Here is a 24,063-nt window from a genome sequence, read left to right on the forward strand (position 1 = left end):
ATAGAATAATGTGACTTGAACTGCTTCCTCCTTTGCTGTCAACATGCATAAGACAGAAGTCCTCAGAGGTAGAAGACCAAACACTCCCACCCATTAAGGAGGAAGAAGGGCAGCACAGCATGGATCCTCTCAAGGGAAAGCTCTCTCAGGCAAAAGCAGATGCCAAAGCTAGCACAACATCCTGTTCACTGGAAGACAGAACTGAACACTTTGCACTTAGACACACCAAATGTGAATCTTCCAGCTAGATTTCTCCATGAGGAAACAGGTGGAAGGACAGATTTCTGTCTTCCTTGCTTCCTCTGTCTTGCATCTGATATAACCATTCTCTCCTTTTCTATATTACCAGGGCAGTAAAAGAACATGAAAACAGGATGTGCCCTTCTTTTAAAAAGCAGAAGCCAAAAACCTGAACATGAAATGAAAAGAGCTTTATATCTTTTACTCTCCTTGGCAGAAAAAATGTATCAGCCAGAATGCTGTGAGTAATAACTGTCAAAGACAGAATGCCAAATGAAGAGCACGCAGTAAAAATAAATTTTAAAATCACCAAAAAAGAAAACTTCAAACAAATCAAAACCCAAAATATCCTTTAAGAAAAGCAAAGCATACTTTATGAGTTCAACAATCACAATGGAAACTTTACTTTTAGTGCAGATTGACTTTTAATTCAAAGATTAGTGGTGATTATCAGTAGTCTTCTCATTTCAGGGGGCAAAAGTGATGGGACTAAATGGTCTTAAGATTCCAACCATAGCTGAGACCAAAACATCCAATGTAATTCACAGTTTTCTATGGGCTTATACACAGACATTGTATGGACACAGAACACACACATGCACAGGAGGAACAGGTGCATTCTTATTGCATTAAGGCTGGGCAGTTCATCAGCAGCAAACTGACTTCAGCTTACAGACAGATAAATGCACGTAGAGTAGCCATAAGTGGGTAGCAGTGGCACAATTTACAAGTGTAGATAAACCAAACAAGTTCAGAGGACTGAAGCTATTGCTGGATGATTTTGGAGCACACTCACTGTTATAACGTCTGTAGCTGTCAATCTTTGCCGGTGCCACTCTGTACAGAATTGTCCCTTCAAAGGCAGATTTTCCTGACAGCAGGCAAGAGAAGGAAAGACAAAAAAAGGAGAAGGGGCAGGGTGGGGGTAAAGAGATCGAATGATGGTAAAAAGAAGGGAAAGGAAGAGCTTTTAATCTGTATTTTCAGTCACTGACATTTAAAAGCCTCATTAGCAAAATGACGAGAACATTAACAAACATATCTGATTGTACATGAAGTTAAAATATTCTTATTGCATGTATGTCAGATAACAGAATCTCATGATTTTGCTAAAGCTGTTATTTACAATGTCCAACAGAATGCATTCTTCTTAGGTTTGGTCTGTTGTCCATCAAGTTGTGAGACTTGCAAATAAAATTATTTCTCTGGTTTTTGCAGCCTTGCACAGGGGAATACTGAAAAAATATTATTACTGCAATGATGTACTCACAGTGGCTCAACATTCCTGCTGCAGATGTAGTGCACTTGAACAAGCACAGCTGACATCCAAACAGGGCAATGAAAGACTCACATCTCTTTAATGTACCAGGATCCTGTGGGCATCAGAAATACTGCCTCTTTCCAAGATCACTTATTGGAAATCTTTTGGACATGGGAACTGGTCTTAAACTGTGCTTAGTAGGAAGGATAGGACACTAAAACCTGAATAAATCAGTTTCTCAGCTAAAAGCTTAATCAGGTGTGACTTGGCATTGACATTAACAAAAGCAAAATTCTAAAATTAAGAGGAAAAACAGTGAAACTACAAAAACCAAATCCCCCTTCTCATCTAAGATATTTAAGATAACATTTTTATTACAAAATCTTTTTTTTTTTTCATTGCTAGTGAGATAGCTCATGCTCTGATATTTAGGACATGAAATTCAAGTGAAGGTAAAGGCATGAGCAGCTGAAGTGGTTTGTGTATCAGGTTTAAAAACCCAGTCAAGCCCAAGAATATACCAATACCAGCTTGTTCCAAATCCCCTCTAGTTATACCATCACAAAAATTTATGTCTTTAGTAAAATTTTATAGCAAAATAGCCAATATATGTGAATTGTCACAACACAGAATCACACCCAGTTTGGTACCAAAAATGTGTGGGATTTTTTTCTCCTGTATATCATTCTGTTGGACTTTCAGACAATAAAAAGCTATACTTATTTATATATTATAATAAGCTAATTCTTAGTTTTGTTACTGCAGTTTAATTAAAAACAGAATGTTTCCATTGCCTTATGCAATGTTTTATGTAATGAGGAAGTAAAAATGCTAGAAATCCATCTTCACACTTTCTTTTTACAGGATACCACTAAAAGAGTGCTATTAAAACAGTCAAACATGAACCCACTGCTAAGAGAAACGTAAGTTAAGCTTCATGACACTGTGGAGAGCCAGAGAGACAGTAATGGAATTCTAAAGTTTTAAGAACTCAAAACAGAGGAGGTTGCCTGACTGAAGCTTCAGCTGATGAGTCTATCAGCAGCAGCCAGGACTTTTCAGGGGTCATCACTAACAGGTTCCAAAAATAGTTGATAGATACCATGAGGCCCAGCTGTACCTTAGAGAATGCACATCAGAGACAGCAAGGTACAAAAGGCCACCTTTCAATGCTGTCATGACACTGCTGTGAATATACTAAATGCTTATTGAAATAGCCTCCTCAATGTGAAATTGTGATTATCTCAAATAGAATTTTTTGACTACATGTCATCTTTTTGCTTCTCAACAGGCTGTATTGACAAGAAGTGGTATTGAAAATAGTCTTAAAATTAATACTGTATCTCTGAGAAATATGGGACATAATCTTATAATCCATGTATCTAATATAGTAATAAATTGATAATGCATACTACCTGTTCATGCTGTAACAGCTGGCCCAAGAAAAGCAATATTTTCATTTAAGAGCATGCTTTAAAGAGCAAGGAACTGCTGTTTACTCAAAGAGTACTCTAAGTCCTGTCTGTACTTACATTCCAAAATGCGCCTTTGAAAAGAAGAAATTTGGCAATCACCTTACAGCTGGGACAAATACTTTAAAATCAAAGAAACAACCCCCCAGATATTTTGATCTTGCAACAGTCTTGCTTTCCAGCCTGCTGAGCACACACCATCAAGAGGAGGCACAGGTTCCCAAACCTTTCCAAATAAGGTTCAAGCTAAGTCCCACAGTCAGGATTCAGAAATATTTGGCACTTCTAAAACTAGCCCCAGGCATTTTCAAAAAAGGAAATTTTTGCTCTGGACAAGCTTCTGAGGTTAGTCTATGGCAGAGCATGAAAAGAAACCAAGATATTTTCTTCTGGCTGTTTACTCTGATCTGCCATAAAATTTACATGGACAGAACAAAACCAATAAAATCAGACTTTTTTCTGTCCATTGGGGCTGGTGTAGATTGTAACAGAAGGACAGAGAAATATAGGTTTTTATTAACTTTATTCCTAAAAAGCCAAGTTATGTAATTTTTCTCTTCTGTATTTCTTTTTCTTTGAGTTCACCAAAATTACATTTGCCCTTCAAAAATTCTCTTTATAGATAGTCAGTAAAATGTGATTTAAAAATCAAGTTTAATTTAATTTAACCAAGATGTTAAATTTAATTATTAACTTAAAAATATTCATGGATTTGCACGGTGCCAGTTCTCCACATATCTTGTGCCATTTTCCCAGGTCTCACAGTAAATCTGCCAAGTATTACCTTATCATTTTACAAGTTGGGCTGTACAGTTCAAGGCTGCTGCTCAAGATTGCAGAACCAAGCCCCAGCCCTGTCTAGGCTCCTCTGAATGCTGAGCAGAACCTCTGTGGCTGCCTAGGGTCTGAGTTCAGTGCCTGGGTACAACCCCTCACCCAAGCGCCAGCTTCAAAATCCAGAATTCATATTCAAGGATTCCACTTTGCAAAGTCCTGTGATACAGATGCACTCAAAGTTCCCAGAGGAACAAAAAGGAATTACTGCAGATTTAAGGTGCTGTCACATCTTGTCATCCACGGAGGAAGGAGCTGACCTAGAGGCATGAATAAACACCTTTCTGAGATGTAACCTAGAGCATTTCAGCAGTGCTACCAGCCTGATGGCCAAATCTTCCAGGGTTTACTTGTTCAATTTTTTTTTTTAATATGTTATCAGACTGAATGAGATTATCATTCCTAGTCAGTTGTGTAAACTTGTTGAAATTTTTGCTATCTCATTGCAGAGATTTTCAAATCCAGATATTCAGTGTGCCTGAATAGAGCCTCATGAAGCATTATGTGTTGGAGAACAACAGCTGTATCAATCACATAAATCACATACAGAAAAATTGAATGGGTACATTTCCCATAATTCTCCTAGGGGAATGCAATTCTTAAATTCATAGTTTTACTTGAAGAAAAAATAAATTAAAAAACATTAAAATGCCCATAACAATCTCAGCGTTCCTTGAGTCACTGTCTCTCTCTCTCAGGATGTTTAAAGTCTTCTTTTGTTTTACAGGTATATCTAACAGCTCCTCAGATAGCCATAAAGCATTAAATTAAATACAAGAAAGTAGGAAACCCATCTCCCACCTACAGTTACATTTAAAGATGCAAAAACAATATTTGTCTTATTGCTGCCTTCTCCATAAAGGTATCACAGGTTTGGGTTCCACCAACAGTCAGAACCAGCACAAAAACCCAAATCTGAAAATAGCATGGGCCACAATGGACGCCAAAAGTTAATGCTTTGTGGCTGCTTTTGCATAGTCCAATGTATGTTTTTGTTAAAAGCCATTTTTAAGATGCTTATTATGAAGTATATATTACCAAATTACCTGAAAAGAAAGAATACTCATTCATTCATATAGAAAAAATTGGGATATTCCATTTCAAACATTATCACCTACCTTGTTCACTTATATAGTACCAAACACTACAGACTCCAGAGCTGAAACTACTCTACACAATTAGCTCTTCCAAGACTCACTGTGTTTATAATTAACTAACATAATTCATGAGAGCTTATACAGACTATAGAAAGTGGCTTGCAATCTCACTGAAACATGCACCTTCACTTAATGACCTTTCTCCCTCTCCATCACATTAAAATTTTAAAGTTTAAAATATGTTAATTCCAATCTGAAGGAATGTTACATTTAAATATCTTGAACTGCACTGACCACCTACTGGTGTAAGCCACCAGTACACATTCACATATGAAAATGTACTCCATTACAAAAAAAGATAAAATATTTCCATAATTGCAAGTGTTAGGGCTTTCAGGATCTTATTTTTGTGCTATGGAATAGGGGTGAAAAATTTGCCTTAAGTGGAAAAATAAGGAAAACAGAAAAAAGTGTTATAATTTTCTACCTTTTATTGACACAGTAAACTATAAAGGTTTTGGTAAATTTTGACTTCTGTTTATTCAGAGATCTCAGGAGAATGCTACATAGCAATGAACATCTGCAGTGCTAAAAATAGGAAGACCTCTGCAAATATTGTGGAATTAGCCTGAAATACGCAAATAGAATTGACTTTTTTTTTTCTGAAAAGTCAGATTTGATCACTGAATTAGGAAAAAAAAAGTAATAGCTGCTTGAAGAACATAAAAAACATGAGGACCAACAGCTTTCCATTTAATGTAACAGCACACTTTTGGTTCAGGTTATTCTCCACAAGAAGTTATAAATAGGACAACCCACTCCCATGCTTATACTATTGCAAACTTAGTTACCAAACATGCTTTTCACCTGCAGCAGTACTGGCCCACTGTAAATGAGAGAACAAAGTCCATGTCCCACTTCTGGCCCTTTTCCCTTTGGCTGCTGGGGCAGTGGGTGTCGGAGGTGATAGAAACATGCTCAGCACCTGGAGGGAAAAAGTGCTGCATGTCCCACACCAGTAATTACCAATCCTTCATCTACTGGAGTTGTTATAGAAAGCATGGCACTTTAATTCCTCCACTTTAAATAAGCCACTTTGTACTTTCCACCTCTAAAGACAAAAATTCCCTTGTAACTAATTCTGGAACACAAATGCAGTCACCATCATTGCCTTCTCTCTTCTCTTGGTCTGTTGTGGCTCAGCAAGTCTTACACAGCTCAGAGAGCACTGACAATGTTGCAACTCAGGTAGCACTGCAGGTATACATAAATCATCATCTTCTGACCCTTTCAGCATAGATTAAGAACATGACATTCAAAAACACTTCCAAGCAAGAGATAAGAATGTGCTATCCTATCAATGTGTTACGAGCTAAAGACACAAACATACGTACAGTACATCAATAATAAATTTTTCCTTACTTGACTTTACTTGCTCCTCCTGTGCTATTCCAACATCATCAGAATCAGAGAGTTCCTTTATGAAGTTGGAAGGAAACATGCCAGTCTTTCCATTAAGTATACCTTCCCACCAGCCCTCTTCCACCTACACAGAGACAAAAAAATGGGGTTTTACATAAGCAACACTTTACTGAGTATCATTATATACATTCAATAAATGGCAGTAATAGTCATGAATAGTTTATATTAATTAATTTCGGGTATAAGGAGCACATGGCATGGGCTCCAAGCCAGAACACCTCTCTTTTATTCTTTGTAAGTGAAAACAAGAGAGATGCATGAACCCATCTGTAAATGTCAGCAGTGCTGACAGCAGTCAGAAGCACGGATGAGCATTAAATAAAAGGATAAATGAACAACGAGAAAGCACATGTTGTCTCTACAATTTCAACTTTTATGGATATCCATTCAATCAGTAAATTTTCAGTGCACAGTGTATGGCTATTCAAGATCACCTTAGTGGATGTGATTTGCAGATTCTGTTTGAATTCCCTAAGTAATTAATGGTGAAAGAGAAACACCTTAAAAGGGCTACTCAGAGAATCTAATTTTGTTATCTTAATATAATTAAAACAGTCTTGCCTTCCCCATCAAAATCAGAAATTTTGTATTTTAGAAATTGAGAATGCTGCTACATCATTCATGTGTAAATGTAAGAAACCCATGGAGAACAAAGAATAGTACTAATGCACATTTGTCTCGAGATTTACGAAGAGGTACCGAAATACAGAATAATAATAATAATGATAGTGTCAGGAGGAGGAAGGACACTACCTAGCCAAAACCCAAGAGGAAATATCACTTTAAAATTGCAAACTCTCTCCTCTATAATCCATTCAGGATTGAATGGTGGTGTCAGGCAGTGAAATGACAGCCCATAGAAATGCCTTTAGGTTATAATGGCACAGCAAGAAATGACTGATTATATGCATCAGCTAAACACATTCTTGATAGATAAATGTTTTTCATCTGTCAGACACTGTCCCTTCACTAAGAATATGACAGGAGAGGACAGTGTAGGTCTGTGACACATCAGTCTCCAATAATGGTTGACTCATATCTTTCCTGCCTATCTTCTCCTCAGTTATGAAAAGAGAAAGTTAACTTTATTGTTAAAAAAACAACCCCACACTTTAAATTAACCTAGTTAATTGTCACAGAAAAAAAGTCTGTAAAAAGTCTTTTCACTTATCTGTGAAAAACTTGAGTCCTTAGGAAAGAAATCTCATAATAATACAACCAAATATTTTCTTAAAATATAGAAGAATGTGTGCATTTTTCTCAATTTAGCTACATGAGACATTTTAGTAAAAAAACCCACATTTCTTGATCTCACGAGTTGAAATTTTTTTTAATTTGAAAGTGGTTCAGACCAGACTTTCATTTAATCTCAGTATCTGTCCCTGACAAAACTTCCCCTCCTTCAATGCCTCAGTAACACTGGTGAGCTCCAACACATCTCTGGGAATTATCTTGTTCCTCTTACTGTCCTGCTGCTACTTGAGAAGATAGAATGCACACATATCACTCAATGGCTTCAGTGAGGTGCAGTTTTTCACATCACAGTATCAGTCTCTAAAAGGGAATATTTGTCTTCTTCTCTCCAGACTAATAAAAAGCAATATGGAAACCTGAAACTGCATGATACACAGCACTCAGACTCTACAAATTATATCTCTAAAGACCATCTGATATAAATGTTATATTCCATATAAAATATCATTGTTATATAGAAAATACACAAAATGGCCAAGACTCTTTGAGCCATAAAATATTTCAATTTTTCCCACGTGGCTATATTGATTAGAGCTAAATATTAAACCATAACTGCATTAGCTGATTGACCAGAAGATTAATGAGAGGATTTACACAGTTGCCAAGATCCCTGCTTTGCAAGATACTGAGATTACTTGACAAAAAATGTGACCAATATCATTCAGTTCCATCTTTTCCTCAAGTAATTTTCACTTGCTTACTTCTTCCAGAGTTTTCTTACTTCTACTTTCTTACTATTACTTGCTTACTTCTCTTCAGAGTTTTCTTACAGTTAAAATTAGCACTTTGTGTGATGTGTTGATCTATGGATCTCTATTTATATGTATAGAAATATATATAAAGATCTTTAGACAGCTAAATCTAAACTGCACATGAATATGCTCAGATCATTCATTAGCATATTTTAAGCTTTTCAGCTGACTGAAAAATTAATTGTCTGAAAATACCATGTTGTATGCAATAATTCTATAAATTCAGAAAAAAATCTAAAGCAAAATCAAGGGGTTTTTTCCACAAGGGAAATGCAGAATCATGTTAGCAAGACATTAGAGATTGAGGTCAAACTGGGCCTCCCAAAGGTTTATTAGGAAATTTTCATCAAAAGTATCAAAGGCTTTAAGTATTTTAAACATTAAAGCTATCTGCTACATATCCTTAAGCCTTAAAACACACCAGCTAGAGATGAATCCATACAATACAAGACACTAAAATACCTCCAGGATTAAGTTATCCCAAACTGGGGCATTCCATTATCATATGGTTTGAAAAGTTGCAATAATTCACAGCCAATAAAATCTTACAAATGAAAATCCATTATTCATGGGGGGTAATCCATCTGGAGGCACAAACTCAATAAAATTTCTTACCATGCTATTAAAACAAAGTGCTTTCAGAATTTATACATTTATGTCCTGATTTATGCCCAGCGTTCATATGCTGAACCAAACAATGTAAAAAGAGGAGGGCTTCTTTTGGCAGTCCATGTCCCTATGCAGGAAAAGAAGTTCTACCAGCAGCTGCTTGCCAGGAAATCTAGGACTGCCACAGCTGCTTGCTTACACCTTGCTATACAATTAATAGGCTAAAGTTGTTAAATGAACTAAAATGTTCAGCTCTTTGGAATCACTGACCTAAAGTGTATTTCCAATAAATTCCTCTATTGGCCTGTTCCACAAGATGTTCTACAAGCTGCAGCTTTGCCTGTTAGGCTGACAGATTATTCACAGAGTCAGGAAAGGTTTCAAAAGGAAGAAAGTCTCCCTGGATCATAACAGAGTCTTTCTGAGCTGTTGAAACTAAAACAGAGTCCCAGGAATAAAAGCAATGCCAGAAGCAGGCAAAAGGAGAGAGAGAAGCTCAAGGTCAACAGATTTTCTTTTGCTTTGAGAGAACTAGAGCACAGAAAGCAGAGGAAAAAAGCTCCCTTAGTTTATAAATTCTAATGGAAAACATTGAGCTCAAAGGACAAAAGCAATCACATGTTGAAAGGAAATTAAAAACATAGATTCCCAAGAGGCAAAATAAACAAATCACATCCACTGCCAATGGGAAAATAAATTTTGGAAGCAAGACCTCAAGAGAAGATGGTGCCTACAGTGCCACTTGATGGCTTATTCTGGGAGTGCATTCAGAGAGAGCCATGCCCCTAAGGTGTCAGCCATCCCTTGGGATTCTGGTACAGCAGAATATATCTGGAAATTGTTTGATAACTCGGGTGCAGAAAAGAAAAAAATAAAAATGAACAAGTACTTTGTAGTAGGGAATCTTTTCAGCTTCAGGGTTCTTTATTTTAAAGTGTCAAAATGTGCTTTGGGAATTTTTGAGTGTTTGATTTTGTGGTTTGGGGTTTTGTTGGGGTTTTTTAATATCTCTTCTAAGTAAGAAACTAAGGGACTGTGAAAGCAATCATGTAGAACTTGGATGACCTTATATGGACTCAGCAGTACTTGCACCCATATTTCCCAAAAAAAGTCCCCTACCACATGAACTAACCAAATAAGAAGTAGGCATAGAAATCCTTGTGAACAACCTGTTAGAAGAGAATCTGGAATAACTGGCACATTCCACAGAAAAGTAACTGAGGGATGTGAAACCCCAGCATTCATTACCAGCTGTTTTCTTGCAATTTATACAGCTCTATATTTGTAGCATAGACCATCCCCTCACTACAGTTAAATATTCATTCCCCTTTCAACTCTACAGATGCCAAAAAATGTCACTGTAAGAAAAGTCCAGCTCAATCCCCAGTTTATCTTGTTCTTGGACATGGGTTGCATCACTTAATCTGATAACAAGACCAAAAAACACCCACCCACTAATCATGCAAATAAGAGGCAACAGATTTGTCAAAATTCAGTTTGCATTTTTATAACTTAAAAATAGTTACTGATAGGATTTGATCATGTAATATATGGCAATGTTACCTAAAAGTCAAAGAATAAGCTCAGTGGCATTACAGAAGGTCTCAGTCAAAGACTTGTGGGCTTCACTTCATGCACTACACATTGCCAAAAATCTGTCTTAGGAGGAGGAGGCCAAAAAGTACATAGCAGCACAGTGACAGAGTAATCCCAAATACAAGCAGCCTTAGAACTCCTGAGTGACATGCCAAATGTCCTCACTCTCATGCTGCAGGTTAATTATCTGGCATCCCCTGAAAGTGTAAGGGTGAAACATGATTGGAATGCAGATATCTGCATTTAATAAGACAATTAGTTACAGTTGTATTTTGGAACAACTGTAATTAGAGTTACAGCTAATGAGGTAGGAAAATGACAAGCAAAGAGCTATCAATCACACAATAAACATGAACATAAACAATGATGGAAATTCTTCTCTTGTTAGTTTTAAATGTACTTTTAATTTAAGTCTGTTAATTAATGTCTCATGGGTATCAGTGTCTCTGTAGTTATGGAAACCTATATTAAGGACAAGCATTTTATCTATTGTGTTGACTGTTTGATCTTATTACAATTAATTTCTAACTGCTTAAGACAAATAGGAAGGAAATGTGAATTCTGAACACACACAACCTCTAAGGATATCCATCTGTGACAAGTTCAAAATTCAACTTGCTGTTGTTTCAATCCACCCTACAACCCAAATCATTTCTGCCACAACAGGAATTTCCATTTAACCTACCACCACTACAGGCACAAAAACCCTTTCAAAACATCTTATCCCATCCGTTGGCAGCAGGAAGAAGAATCTGGGTAGCTTTGGATGCTATTACATATGGAGAGGTGGGAGAAGGGAAGACATCCTCACCCTCTGCATGTCCCCATGTGATGTCAGTGTAACCTATTTTCCCCGTGAATCTGGGAAAACACACTTGGACATTGTTGGAGGCATCTGAGACTTGTGTTCCCTTCTGTCAACCCTGTGCTGCAGGCAGCGATCTTGAGGAGGAGCAGAGCACATTTCTCTAATAATGAAGTCCAATTTAGCTTTTCTTTGCAACAGGAAAAGCTTAATTAGTTGTTCAACCAGAAGCAAAATTTTAACTTTTTTTTTTTTCTCAATAACTACATGAAGATATATAGATGGTTTTTTGACTTAAATAATACCAGTTTTATTTGCTGTAACTCAGTTAGGAATCCATTTATTTTCAACAAAACAGAAATCCATGGAGATTTTAAAATATTAATCCAAGTCAATTAAACCAATGAATTCAACTGATACAACTTTCTTAGGAAGATTCAAAAAATACTATCATCTGTGGGAATCTGAGACCTACTCATGAATAAAAAGATGGGATGAGAGAAAAGAGCAACTGGAAATGGAAAGTGAATTACCATTAATGTTCCAATTACACAGAAGTGCTCTAAATAATGTGGAAGATAACATCCAGTTTTTAATCCTAAGTAATTATAAACATAACCTGTATTTTACAAGAATTCTCTCTAATTGTTGCCTATGTGGAAAGGCTTTTTCTGGTTCTCTGGGGGAGTTTTCTACAATAACAGAGCATGATTTCAGCCCTTGCAAAAAAAAACCCTCAACTTTCACAACTGAGGAAGACATATTTTTTAAACAAAAAGTCAATCACCTCAAATATTTATCATTTGAAATAAGAAGGATTGTATAATGACAAAACCACTACGAATTCTATTCCAATGCAATGACTCTTTATGCAGCATTACTTAAAAGCAGAAGGGTAAACAATTAAATCAGCACATTCATTGGTGCAACTTCCTGCATCAAATAAAAGTTCCTGTTTCAAAAAACACATTCTGCTCTACTTTTTCGAGGAATTAATACTGTTATGATAACAGCAGAAGAGGAAGTTACAACAAGTGTTCAGCATCAACTGCTTGGTATCAACCATAATGGAAAATAAAGGTCCCACAACAATACTTCCTGAAGCACTGAGAATTTCTATTTAATATCCTATTTTCCCTATTCTGCCAGCTAATCTACTTTCACCCAAAAGAGAAACCTAAGTGGGTTTCAAAAAACATACCCTTAACTATAAGCACACGCATGCAAGTACATGGAATGTTTCACTACTATAGTTCTACATTTTTCAATTTCAATGCTGATATTTTCAGTCTCTTTTGGATATAAATAAATCAGGTATGTATAATTAAGTTTTTCAAATTTAAAAAGAGATGAGATACATTCCATAAGAGATGCTTAGTGTGTCATCTAAATTATTTAATCACATAATTCATTCAGTAGAGTTAATTTGTTGGCTGGATACTAGGAAATGGCTTTATTCCATCAATATACTCTTAAAAGACACCAACTTAAAATGTTTAAGTAGTATTTGCGTGGCCACGTGAGGTGAAATATACTTCAAACTGCCCAATGGAAACAGTTCATGTGATGTCACAAAACTCATTACAATATGGAGTTTACAATATGTTCACAATACATTGCTCTCATAACCTTGAATTCCCCCATTACAAAACTGCTCACAGACAGAATGAGGTCGGTTAAGTGACACAGCATGTCTGATTCCAGGGGAAGAATGCTGTGCAGAGCTGGTGTGCACAGCTAGGTTAGAGCAAAACCAGTGATCACTAAGCTTCTTACATTCAGATGTGAGAATTTAATCTCTTATAAGAAAATGCTGGATACCAAATAGATTACAGTAGAATTTATATTCTTTTCAAATTGACTGCTTAAGTGACAGATGCAGGAAAAAGTAAATTAACTATATATCCTAGACAAGAAAATGAATGTTGAATTACTAACTGCTGAGTTATGGTAGAGAAAAAAAGTCTTACAAATAAATGATTCAAACTGCAACACACATTATGTTGGCTGCCTGAGCAGACTAAGGTCTTCTTTTTAAAGCTAAGTAAATAAGTATAAATGAGTTTAAATGTATTCTACTTAAAGGATACACGTTATCATTTTGACTTTGGTCCTCATGCTATCAGTAAGATATTTGTAAAATCTCTAATGGAACACTGAAGGTATTGGGAGCAAACACCATTTCTTGACCCTGCAGCCAGAGTCACCCATGCAAGGAAAAATCTCTGTACCTCTGTGCTAGCTTGCATAATTTGTTCCTAGCTCATGTAATTAATTTTTCACATCCAGTTCTAACCAAAATAAGTGGCTCTTGAGTCTCTAAATACTTTGTTGGGGTTTTTTATTTGGTTTTAGGTTGTTTTTTTTTAAACTGGTTAAGACCAAAATGAAATTGTTAAAATTTGCTGCCAAAGATGACAAAAGGTGAACTCCAGCAGAGATTCAAGTAAATTTCTTAAATGTGTTTAACTTTGCAAAGGTAATTTTTCCCTGAGGCTGGCTTACTCAAACTGTGGAAAGTTTCTTCTGCTTTAATCTTTGGTTCTCTTCTGTAAAACACAAACTTGGATCTCTTTCCCTGAACAGAACTCTGAGACATCAACTGACGTAAAACCAGTAGAAATGCTACAGGGGAATAAAAAAGGTCACAAAATCCATAAGAAAATACCCAACACCCCCTAATCCCCAACAGTAACCCAAACCAGACAGGTCAGTATAGCAGAGAAGAAAAATGTCTGGTTTAAGTTATACACTGAGGAGCTTAGCATGCAAAAGACATGTCAGAAATGCATGTATATATATTCAATTAAAGATGTGCTCACCTCTCCCACAACTTCAATGATGTCACCAACTTTTAATTCCAATTCATCTTCATTTTGAGGCATGTAACTGAAAGCCACCTGACATCTCCTTCTTCTGCTTCTCTCTCCTGAGGGAAATGAAGGAAATAGGGAAATCACAAAATGAAAATAACATTCCATGCCAAAGACAAGCCAGGGGAAATTACTAAAGATGAAAAATTATTCTTTGAGCATTGTTATCAGAATGTGAATGTGATACTTAGTCTATCTGCCTAGATTTACCTTACAAAAAGAGCCAAAGTTTAAATAATTGTGCTTCCTAATGACAGGATGGACAAACTTCACCCAGTAGATCTTTCCAGGTGTATTCACTAAAATTTCTCTTCTAGGCTAATGCTCTGTACTCATGGTGTAGGCAAATCCAGAAACCAGAGGGATGGGGAAGGGATCCAAGGCTTATAAGGAAATAAGGTCTCAGCTGTATCTTTTTGTCCACAACTCTTTCACAGGTGTACAAATAACTCATTAACCATTCTTTATATTTTTTTCACAGAATCATAGAATTGGTTAGGTTGGGAAAGACCTTTAAGACTGTTTAGTTCAAATGTTAACACAGCACTCCCAAGTCCACCACTAAACCGCATTCCTAAACTCCACACCTACATATCATCTAAATACCTCCAGGAATGGTGACTACACCACTTCCCTGGGCAACCTGCTCCAATGATTGACAACACTTTCTGTGGAGGAATTTTTCCTGATATCCAATCTAAATTTCCCTTGGCACAACTTGAGGCCATTTTCTCTCATCCTGTCACTTGTCCCCTGGGAGAAGAGCCCAACTCCTACCCCACTGCAAACACCTTTCAGATAATTATAGAGAGTGGTGAAGTCCCTCCTCAGACTCCTTTTCTCCAGGCTAATCAATCCCAGGTCCCTCAGCTGTTCCTCACTGGACTCATGCTCCAGACCCTTCACCAGCTCTGTTCCCTTCTCTGGACACACTCCAGCACCTCAGAGTCTTTCTTGTAGAGAAGGGCTCAGAGCAAGGTATTGATCAGCTGGCTCATATGTCTTCTTGCATCCTCATTCCCTGTGACTGGAAGGACAGAGAAGAATACTGCTTGTGCTCCTGATCCCTTAAGCAGGTGTCCCATGGCCCTGAATAATCAACCCCCAGATTGCCCTTAGTCTGCTAGCTAAGCTGTATCACAACTGTATCACTGCCTACCTGAGAAATCAGTAATGGACAATAATCTGAGGGCTGTACTAGGGTAGGAACCTTTCCATCCACACCTTCAACCCTGGCCCCAGGGAGACTGCAGAGTTCCCAAAGAAGTGGGTCCTGTTGGCTTATCAGGCTCTTTGTTTCCTTCAGAAGACAGTCTTCCACAATGGTGATCTGCCTACCTTTTTTTTTTTTATGGTAGAAACTTGAACAAAGGACTAGGCTGGCATCACCTTGATGACATTTCCAAGGCAGATGCACCATTGTCACCACTGTCCAGTTCCGCTTGCAGAGCCTCCTACTTCTTATGCCAAGGCACCAGGGAGGTGGGGCACTCACAGAGATATTCCTGCTGCACCAGGCAGGAACTCACATGTATGTACCCATGCAGATACAAGTGTGTGTGTGTGTGTGTATGTCTGGGCACACATGTATTTGTAAGGTGCACTAATGCTAGGTTAAAGAAAATAGAAGGAAAATCATTGCAATTGAGTTAGTAAGGTTAAGACAGGCTAATTTTGGTAATCAGTCAGACACTGGAAATTATGTTAACAGCAAATCTTTCTCTTCTAGCTTGGGTGTCCAGGCTGTGAATCCATAGCTTTGAGTAAGACCCCTAACTTGACACTTCTGCCATCAGAGTTTCAAGAGAGATTAGTGAAAATACTCTGTTCCAGAGGTTCATTTGCCAGATCTGCTGGCTTATGTGTAATTATAGTTGTATGAGATGAGAGAGCTTCCCTAAATTAAGTTGCTAAGCTGGCTGCTTAGCCTCTGTTAGCTGAAGTACAACTTGCTGATACAAATCATGACTGTGTTGGAATGTGGTGGAGGAGCAGAAGGTAAGAAGAGAGAATTTATTCAAAACACAGAATTCCCTGACTATTCTCTCTTCCCTAGAAGTTGTGCATTATAAACTATGTTATTTCATATAATTGATATACATGTATCCACACAAATATATAAAGGCACTCTACACAAGTAAATGTACTTTCTCTTATGCTATTTCTCTTAACTGTTAAACCTGTTCAATGCACACCAAAGTTGAAAGTGTAAACACATTCCAAGCATGGTCTTCATGTGAAATTAAATTACAGAAGTAAATTTTATGGTGAGTCCACTTTTTGTTGCAGATGTTCTGCAAGATCTCTTGATAATCCTGCTCTAGAGTGAATAGTGATAAAAAAGTTACAGACTTTTTTCCTAATCTAGTCATTGAAACTAAAGAAAGAAGGTAGAAAGGAATCCACTGATTTTAGCTTTCTGATACTATTTTTCTGCATGAAAAATAGCATCAGAAAGCTAAAAGCTATCAATCCTGCATGAGTGGCAGCTTTTTGAATGTTAAAATTGATACCTTAATGCAGTGTAACTAAACTCACTCAAATTGGCTCTTTTTCCACCTAAAATGCCTTCTCATGCTTCACTATCTAAACTAAAATGGTCCTAAACTGACAACTTTACACAGATGCATCCCAAATAACTTAAATATAATAAATACCTTCTATATTGAGGGCTTCTTTCATTGTGCAAGAGAGACTGGCTATTTGCCCCAAAAAATAGCATTCCCACTATGATTTCTAATATCAAATAGCAACTGATATGCTGATGTTTCGTGATGTGACAGATGGCAGTTGTCATGCTATTTAATAATAAATATCGTGTGCTTCTTTGGAGAATATTTTTGAGAATAAGAAATAAACACATTTCTGGATGTTAATAATACAGCTGTATGAATCTTTCCCTCTCCCAATCCATAAAGTTATTTTATTACTGTATACAAAATCTAGTGAAAGTCTGCATTTATCTCTATTAGTCTCATGGTTGTGTCACTGCTCCCCCCTCTCCTTCCAAGTCTTTCTCTAAAGGAATACCTAAGTGAGGGGTAGCTAGCCAGCAAGAGACACAGACTCTATGTACCAATTAGTTGATTCTATGTACCAATTATTTGTTCTCTCTGATCTAATGCAAGACCCAGCAGAGAATAACTTTGGTTTTAAGGAGAAGGTGCTGAGGGTCCCTTTGTGCATGCTAATCCTTGGTGCACTTGAGAAGAGCATGAGGTGAAGAGCTCTACAGCCCATTTTCTACGGGTGTGGCTACAACAGACTAACTTTAAAAGGTCTAAAGTTAGGTCAAATGGAAAAAGGAATTATTAACTTATATTTAGAAGTTTGAAACAAAGAAGCAAACAAACAAATCTTTGAGGGCACAAATCTAATTTGTGGTGAAACCTAAGTGGTGTTTGATCAGACCCTTAAAATTGTGGTTTTGCCTCTGACAGCAAGAGACCACAAAGGGGCTTCCTCCAGCTGTAAACATGCAAGAGAGGGCATCATTGCCATAATTTAAATACTCCTCTGGCATTAGCAGCAAAGAAGGGGCAATGACAGCACGTTGGCATTCAATGCTTACCTTTGAAAGGGGCAAGGCAACGCTACACTAAAAAAATCCTCACTGGCACTTACTTGCTGCCATCAGACCCAGAAAAGGGCACAAACTGACAGCTCATGATTAGCTGGAAAGCACAGCAGCAGCAGTAGCATCATAGATAGGAAGTGAACTATTTCAAAGTTAACTGAAATTCTCAAATCCAAACTACCTTTTTTTAACTTAAACCCTCTGTCATGAAACAGATGTTTATATAGACATGTGCATGTGTGAGTGGGTTATATGGTGGTTTCTGTAGAGTCTAATCTTTCCTGATGCCAATGTCTTGGTAGCCTATCTTGTGGCTCTATTAGGACAAAAATGACAAGATGAAGAAATTTCCTGTCTTCTATTTCAGATTTTCCTGCACATGGCATTATCTGCCCATCAGTCTCAGTCTGACTTTCAATTCTTCCACCTTTAAAGCTGCATCCGTAACTGGGGGGAACTGGTTCAGTTCAGTGTCTCCTGGCTAGACAAGCTGAGCTTTGATATGATTCAGATAGAAACTAGTTCTAAATCTAACGTGTAAAAAGACAAAAGATAACTATTGCATAACTAAAGATGACTTATACACATATATGTGTACAGATTTTATTCTATACACCTATATACAGCTGCTTTGCACAGCCAGCCTTAGTGCTCACTGTATCACTTCTTTTTTAAATATCTGAATTTTTGTCTTGGCTTAAGACAGTTTAAAGGGGAACACTCTAAAATGAGTTTTCCCCCCTTTGATTCAGCCAGTTCCTTTCCACCAATAAGCAGAAGCAAAATATGAGTTATCCATGACAACTGTGCATATCAAAATGCACACGTTAAGAAAAAAGTTAGTTGTTTTTAAGAAAATTACCCAATTAAGAGCAAACAGCATAAAAATGTTAACTTTTTAAAATTGCTTTAAAAGTGTATTGAAGATAGTGTTATAAGACTTTATTTGAAGTCTTAGTCATACTAAATTCTAATGTGGACTCTGTCACTATCTTCCACAACACAAGAACTCCTTATCCCCACCCACTAGCAAAAACACCATTCTGATTTTAGAAGGCTCCAAAATGGTCAAGTTCCAGTTTCCTCCTTTTCCTGGAGGGCTTTGGCAGTGTAATTCTAACCTGTGGTTTGACATGTCAATTGCAACTCTCTCATCACCCACATGCTGTTATAAAGGGTGAATGGCTTTGGATGGATGACAAAAAACACCTGCTGAGGTCTAGCAGAAAACAGAATTGTCTAGCAGAAAACAGAACTAAGACGGGAGGGAATATTGGGTGGGGAAATACATACTGGGGGTGAAGATGTGTTTGTGGGAGGAGGTTGTTTAGTTTGGGTTTTTTGGTCTCGCTTGAATTTGTGACATTGATATGCCAGAGAAGAGAAAGATAAACTGAAGGAGGTGAGGAGAGGCAGAATATCTGAGGTGCTTCCAGTACTCTCTCAAATGGGTTATGTAAAGCTGCTGTGTTTTTCTACAGGCAGATGAACTGGGAATTGCCCTGCTTTGACATGTGCAGCTAAATCACAGAGACTGCAGGACTCCATTAAGCCACAATGCAGTATGGCATCACTGCTAGTAATGTATTACTCTGAGTGTGTTAATGTTCTACTGTTACCCAGGAGTGTTTTCTCTTGCTAGACTCCACAGCAACACTTCCAACTTTCAGCCATCTGGCTGCTGCTCTGGATTTTATGGCCAAGATTTGTCTGTGAGGAACCTGAAAGGCTGGAGGACACCTTTTTTTTAACACCATCTCATTTTAACACATATGTACTGTCAGAATAACAGCAAGCCTCATTGTTCAATTAATTTATTCTTTTGTTAAAAACATGCAGCAGTAATCAGGCCTTTTAATGGGTATAATTCTTTTGCATAACAGCAGTAATTAACTGAAGCAACTTACAGTAAAAACGTAATACTAGTGGTCAAAAGCTCTTAGGAGAAAATTGCAAATTAACTAAGAAGTTAATTCCATATGCACAGCTGGAGCCAGGCTTGTGCGTGTGACAGGCAGAACCACAATACTAGTGAGGCTGAGATCATCACTTAGGCCTAACCCAAAGCAGAAGGAAACATTAGATAAGTAACTGTTAATAAACTCAAAAGACACTTCCAGAGTTTAACCGTACACTGCCAACATTTTTTCTTTCTTAATCTGAAAGTTTTAAAATGCACATAAATGGAATAGAAACTTAAGAATGCAGTTAAATCATCACCAGCAAATTAGACAAAGCAACTCCAAACTAACAGGAGCCCTAGGACTTTGCATGCAGGCTACATACTTTGTAATCTATCTTTAGGAAAGAAAGTGTAAAATACAGTATTAAACTACACGGTAAACTCAACCACATGCAGAACTGAAAATGTGACTGTTTATCAAATATACTAATTCTAGTACCTGTACCTCTTAAACTCCATCATCTAAATAGCTTCAAGAAATACTGCAGACAATAGATATCTGTAGCAAAAAATTAGCTTTTCTAAAGAACAAGAAGGAATAAACAAACCTGAAATATTCTTTCTTAAAAATGCAAGTACAGAAACACAAGATTTGCAAATGGCCCAAACAGGTATTTTCTCTTGCCATTCTCATTGTATATACATCATTTTTTCATGGGGCAATCTCAAAAATTTTATCCCCTTACCTAAATTCTGAGATAGTGGCCAACTACTTGGGTCTTTGCTGTTATTTTGTATTGATCTCTAGAGAAAACATTTGAATAAACCAAAAGCAAACATGAGTTGCTGTTGCATCTTTGCCACTTCTCGTATGTTCCATCACATAATTCACATAGCTTAAGCTGCCCGTACACATCAGCACTTCAAACATACAGTAGATGACATAAAATAGCTCTAAATTGCAAAACCACTGTGCATATTTAGTTTTTGTTATGTTCTCCTCACTATAACAAAGGCACTTACACCACGTGGATTCCTACACAGTACTCTCCAAAAGTATTAGCTTTGTACCAGCAGCTTGCTGTCTTGAAACTGACTTCTGGCCAACTTAACTAAAGAGTCAAATTCACAAACACCTCTAAAAAGTGATGGCTTTTTCTTAAAGACTGCTAACAACTGTGCTACCTCATTTTAAGATACTAGAGTATCCATGCTTTTCAACAGATTTTCAATCTCTCTGTAATGACATTACATTGCAGGTCTTACTCTGACCTCTGTTATATCAGTTTCAAATAAGCCTCTCTTAGGAGGGGAAGAAACCCACCATTGTCAACATTTTATTTTCATTCCAAGAGGTAACAACATGCATTAAACAAATGCATCAAGAAATGCTGAAAATATGCAAAAAATACAGCAATAATTTTTCTGCTTGTTGCAGTCATGAGAGCTATTACAAAATGAACACATGCAATAAATCAACAATCCTTAACAAAAAACAAAACATTTTTTCATATTTGGCATCTAGGACATCAGTCAGATTTGTAATCTAGAATTTTATTTTCCTCTAGAGTATCTGTACAATCTGTTCATTTTGCCATTAAAGGCAATAAAATTAAACTAAATTAGTAACACATCCACAAACAGCAAACACTTCACTTTCCAGTTCAGCAGTGCTCCTAAAGCCTAGGAAACTACCTTAAACTTGCCTTGAAACAGAAGCCCAGACAAATCCTAAACTCTAGAAAGCTATCACTAAGAAGCCAAGAGACGCCCTGGTAAACTGGGAAAATGACTCAGCCAGCGTGGGACCAAGGGTCTCATTCTGCAGCACAGACACTGAGACCCTGAGCAGTCACTTGGGCAGGAGCACTCAGGCATGTGGCTCCCATGGCAATTAAGCCATGACATTTCAAAACCTCGTGGAGAGCAGGGCCTTGGCAGGACTCCTCCCTGGGCTGCTGGCACGCTGCAGCTCAGCGTGCAGGGTTATACAACCACCTGTCCTTCAGCTCTGCTGAGAGGAGAGAGCCCCAGGAGGAGCCCTCAATTGCACTCCTCGGGTTTAGATTTGTTATTATTTCTCAGCTACCATCATGAAAATGCTATAATCCAAAATAGCCTGCTGTCTTGAAGGGCATCTTATGCTATACTTTAGTATTTGAGGGCTGCACAAGAACACAGGAATACACGTCCAGAACAGCAATAAACAAATATGATAAATTGAAAAATATCAATTATTCTTGCTGCTGCTGGCCCTCTACCAACCCAGGTACCATTAGCTCTGGTATGGCTGAGCAGAAAGTAGGTTTCCTGAAAGGCATCTGAGTAATGAAAGTGAAAATTAACATTCTTTTCCCACAACTTCAAAAATTAACATTGGCACAGGATCCACACAGGATAGTTCCCTCCATAAGTGGAGGAGAAATATTTCTGTATCAATCAGATCAGATGTCTATCATTATCCTCCAAAACTGAGCAACAAATGCAAAAAAAGACACAAAAGGCTGTTTTGGCAAGTCAGCCTATGTATACAGTGCAGGGGGAGAAAAGCCACCTCAGGCAAGGTTGGAGAAAAAGAGGAGGCAGAGTTTTGCAATACCTGCATCTAGCCAGCTCTGCAGCATTTTCAGTTTTTTGGTCATGAGAAGCTCTGAATGCCATAGAAATTTTCCCCATATATTTTTACTTGTTCTCATCAGTTAAGACTCTGTGGCATTTATAAGCATTCATTTTTACTAAACTAATGAAATATTAAGAGTGAGGGCTCATGGTAAGAAGGCTGCCAGCAATTTAGTTCTTTAATATAGTGTAATTTTCAAAAGATGCCACAAACAAATCAAGTTTTTTGGTCTTCATCCTGTTACTTTTTTCAAAAGATTTTAACACATTCAAAAAACTGTAATTTATCAAGAGGGTTTTAATCAAAAATGCCAAAGGGTATAACATTCAATTCTGCCATCACTGCCTTGTAGCTTTAGTTCTCACAGAAAGCAGGCTTTATTCCTCAAAATCCTCTGCTCCTAAGCACATTGAGAGTGCCCAGAGTGTAAGGGATTTCCTTGACTGCAATAATTAACCTAAACCAACAAAATGAATCCAGCATAAACGGAAAACCAAAACCACAGAGCATCTCACAACCTCAAGAAAAGATACTGGTCCAAAGTGGCCCAATAACAGGCCCAATGCACTCAACTCAGACACTTTTTCACAACTATGCAACACCCTATTTGCCCAGTTCTTTTCTCATTGCTTCCTTAACTATTCTGTTTTCCCGCCTGAATAAAAAAGCCCCTTAAATCCTGCAAAGATGCATTTTTGTCTTTACCATAATGAAATGTACCAATTTAGAATAACAAGGACACTTGGATGATAGAGATACAGTCTATTTATGAGGGCAGAAAATGATGGGAGTGAGTTTGAGCAATACATGTATCAATCACAGTGCTTAAAAATGTCAGTACAAGAAAATGTTCTCCCATAACAACTTCTCCATAACTAAAAGCAACCACTACTAAGGTATGAAAAAAATAATGCCCACAATTTTTTTGAATATACTCCTAGTGCTTTACTACCCACAAGATTTACAACTACAACATACTTTTCCAGTAACATATTTCCTCTTCTGTATGAATATCATTCAATATACAGATTAAGACTGTAGGATAACAACAGTCATAGGTTTAACCTTATTTTCCACCTGTTTATAGAGCCAGAGATATGCATAATCAGCCTACAATTCTATTCCATCAATTTGAAAGAACATTTAAAAATGCTTTCCATTTAAGCATTATTAACACATAAGCTTTTCTAAAAACCTTGCTGCAATCTCAGCCCACTGATCATTCATTACTTTAAAGACTTTTATATTTGTTACATGAAAAGCAATAGTCAAACTTTATAATTGCTCCATTAGTCACTGGAAGCACTGTCATGTCTCAGTATGGTGTTCACACTTGTCTACAGGCCCCAATACACACCCTGGTGTCAACACTCCCCTCTTCAGTGAAGCTACAAAACAATACAAGAAACAGCCTTACTCAGAAAGCTTCTTGGCATGAAGGGAAACAGGAGAGCCCCTGACCAGAAGGGCAGCTGAAAAATGACATGCTGACAGGTAAGACAGCAGCCAGTGATCCCCCCAGTACCATGGGATCAACACTTTTTACAGCCCCTTTATCACGTGCTGTTCATCACTACTGCAGGTACAAATATCCACTAAAACCTTGCTTTAAAAGGATCAAAGACTAATCAGCTTTTCTGATTAGTCTGTGGTGCTGTTTGGAGAAGGGGAAGAGGTGAAGTACATAG

The 24,063-nt window shown here is 37.4% G+C and overlaps 1 protein-coding gene across 4 annotated transcripts in view; it reads right to left on the reverse strand.

The window, feature by feature from the left end:
- SH3KBP1 (SH3 domain containing kinase binding protein 1) overlaps positions 1-24,063 on the reverse strand; it is a 211,680-nt gene that overhangs the window by 91,645 nt on the left and 95,972 nt on the right. For 3 of the 4 annotated variants that reach the window (XM_066545410.1, XM_066545409.1, XM_066545412.1), the window contains exons 4-6: positions 14,225-14,331; positions 6,327-6,450; positions 1,037-1,111 (exon numbers count right to left, since the gene is read on the reverse strand). In XM_066545410.1, coding sequence (XP_066401507.1) covers positions 1,037-1,111; positions 6,327-6,450; positions 14,225-14,331 — 306 coding nt within the window. The remainder of the gene's footprint in view (positions 1-1,036; positions 1,112-6,326; positions 6,451-14,224; positions 14,332-24,063) is intronic. The other variant, XM_066545411.1, reaches the window with a different exon arrangement.

The sequence above is a fragment of the Molothrus aeneus genome, chromosome 2, assembly GCF_037042795.1.
Source record: "Molothrus aeneus isolate 106 chromosome 2, BPBGC_Maene_1.0, whole genome shotgun sequence".
Taxonomy (NCBI): domain Eukaryota; kingdom Metazoa; phylum Chordata; class Aves; order Passeriformes; family Icteridae; genus Molothrus; species Molothrus aeneus.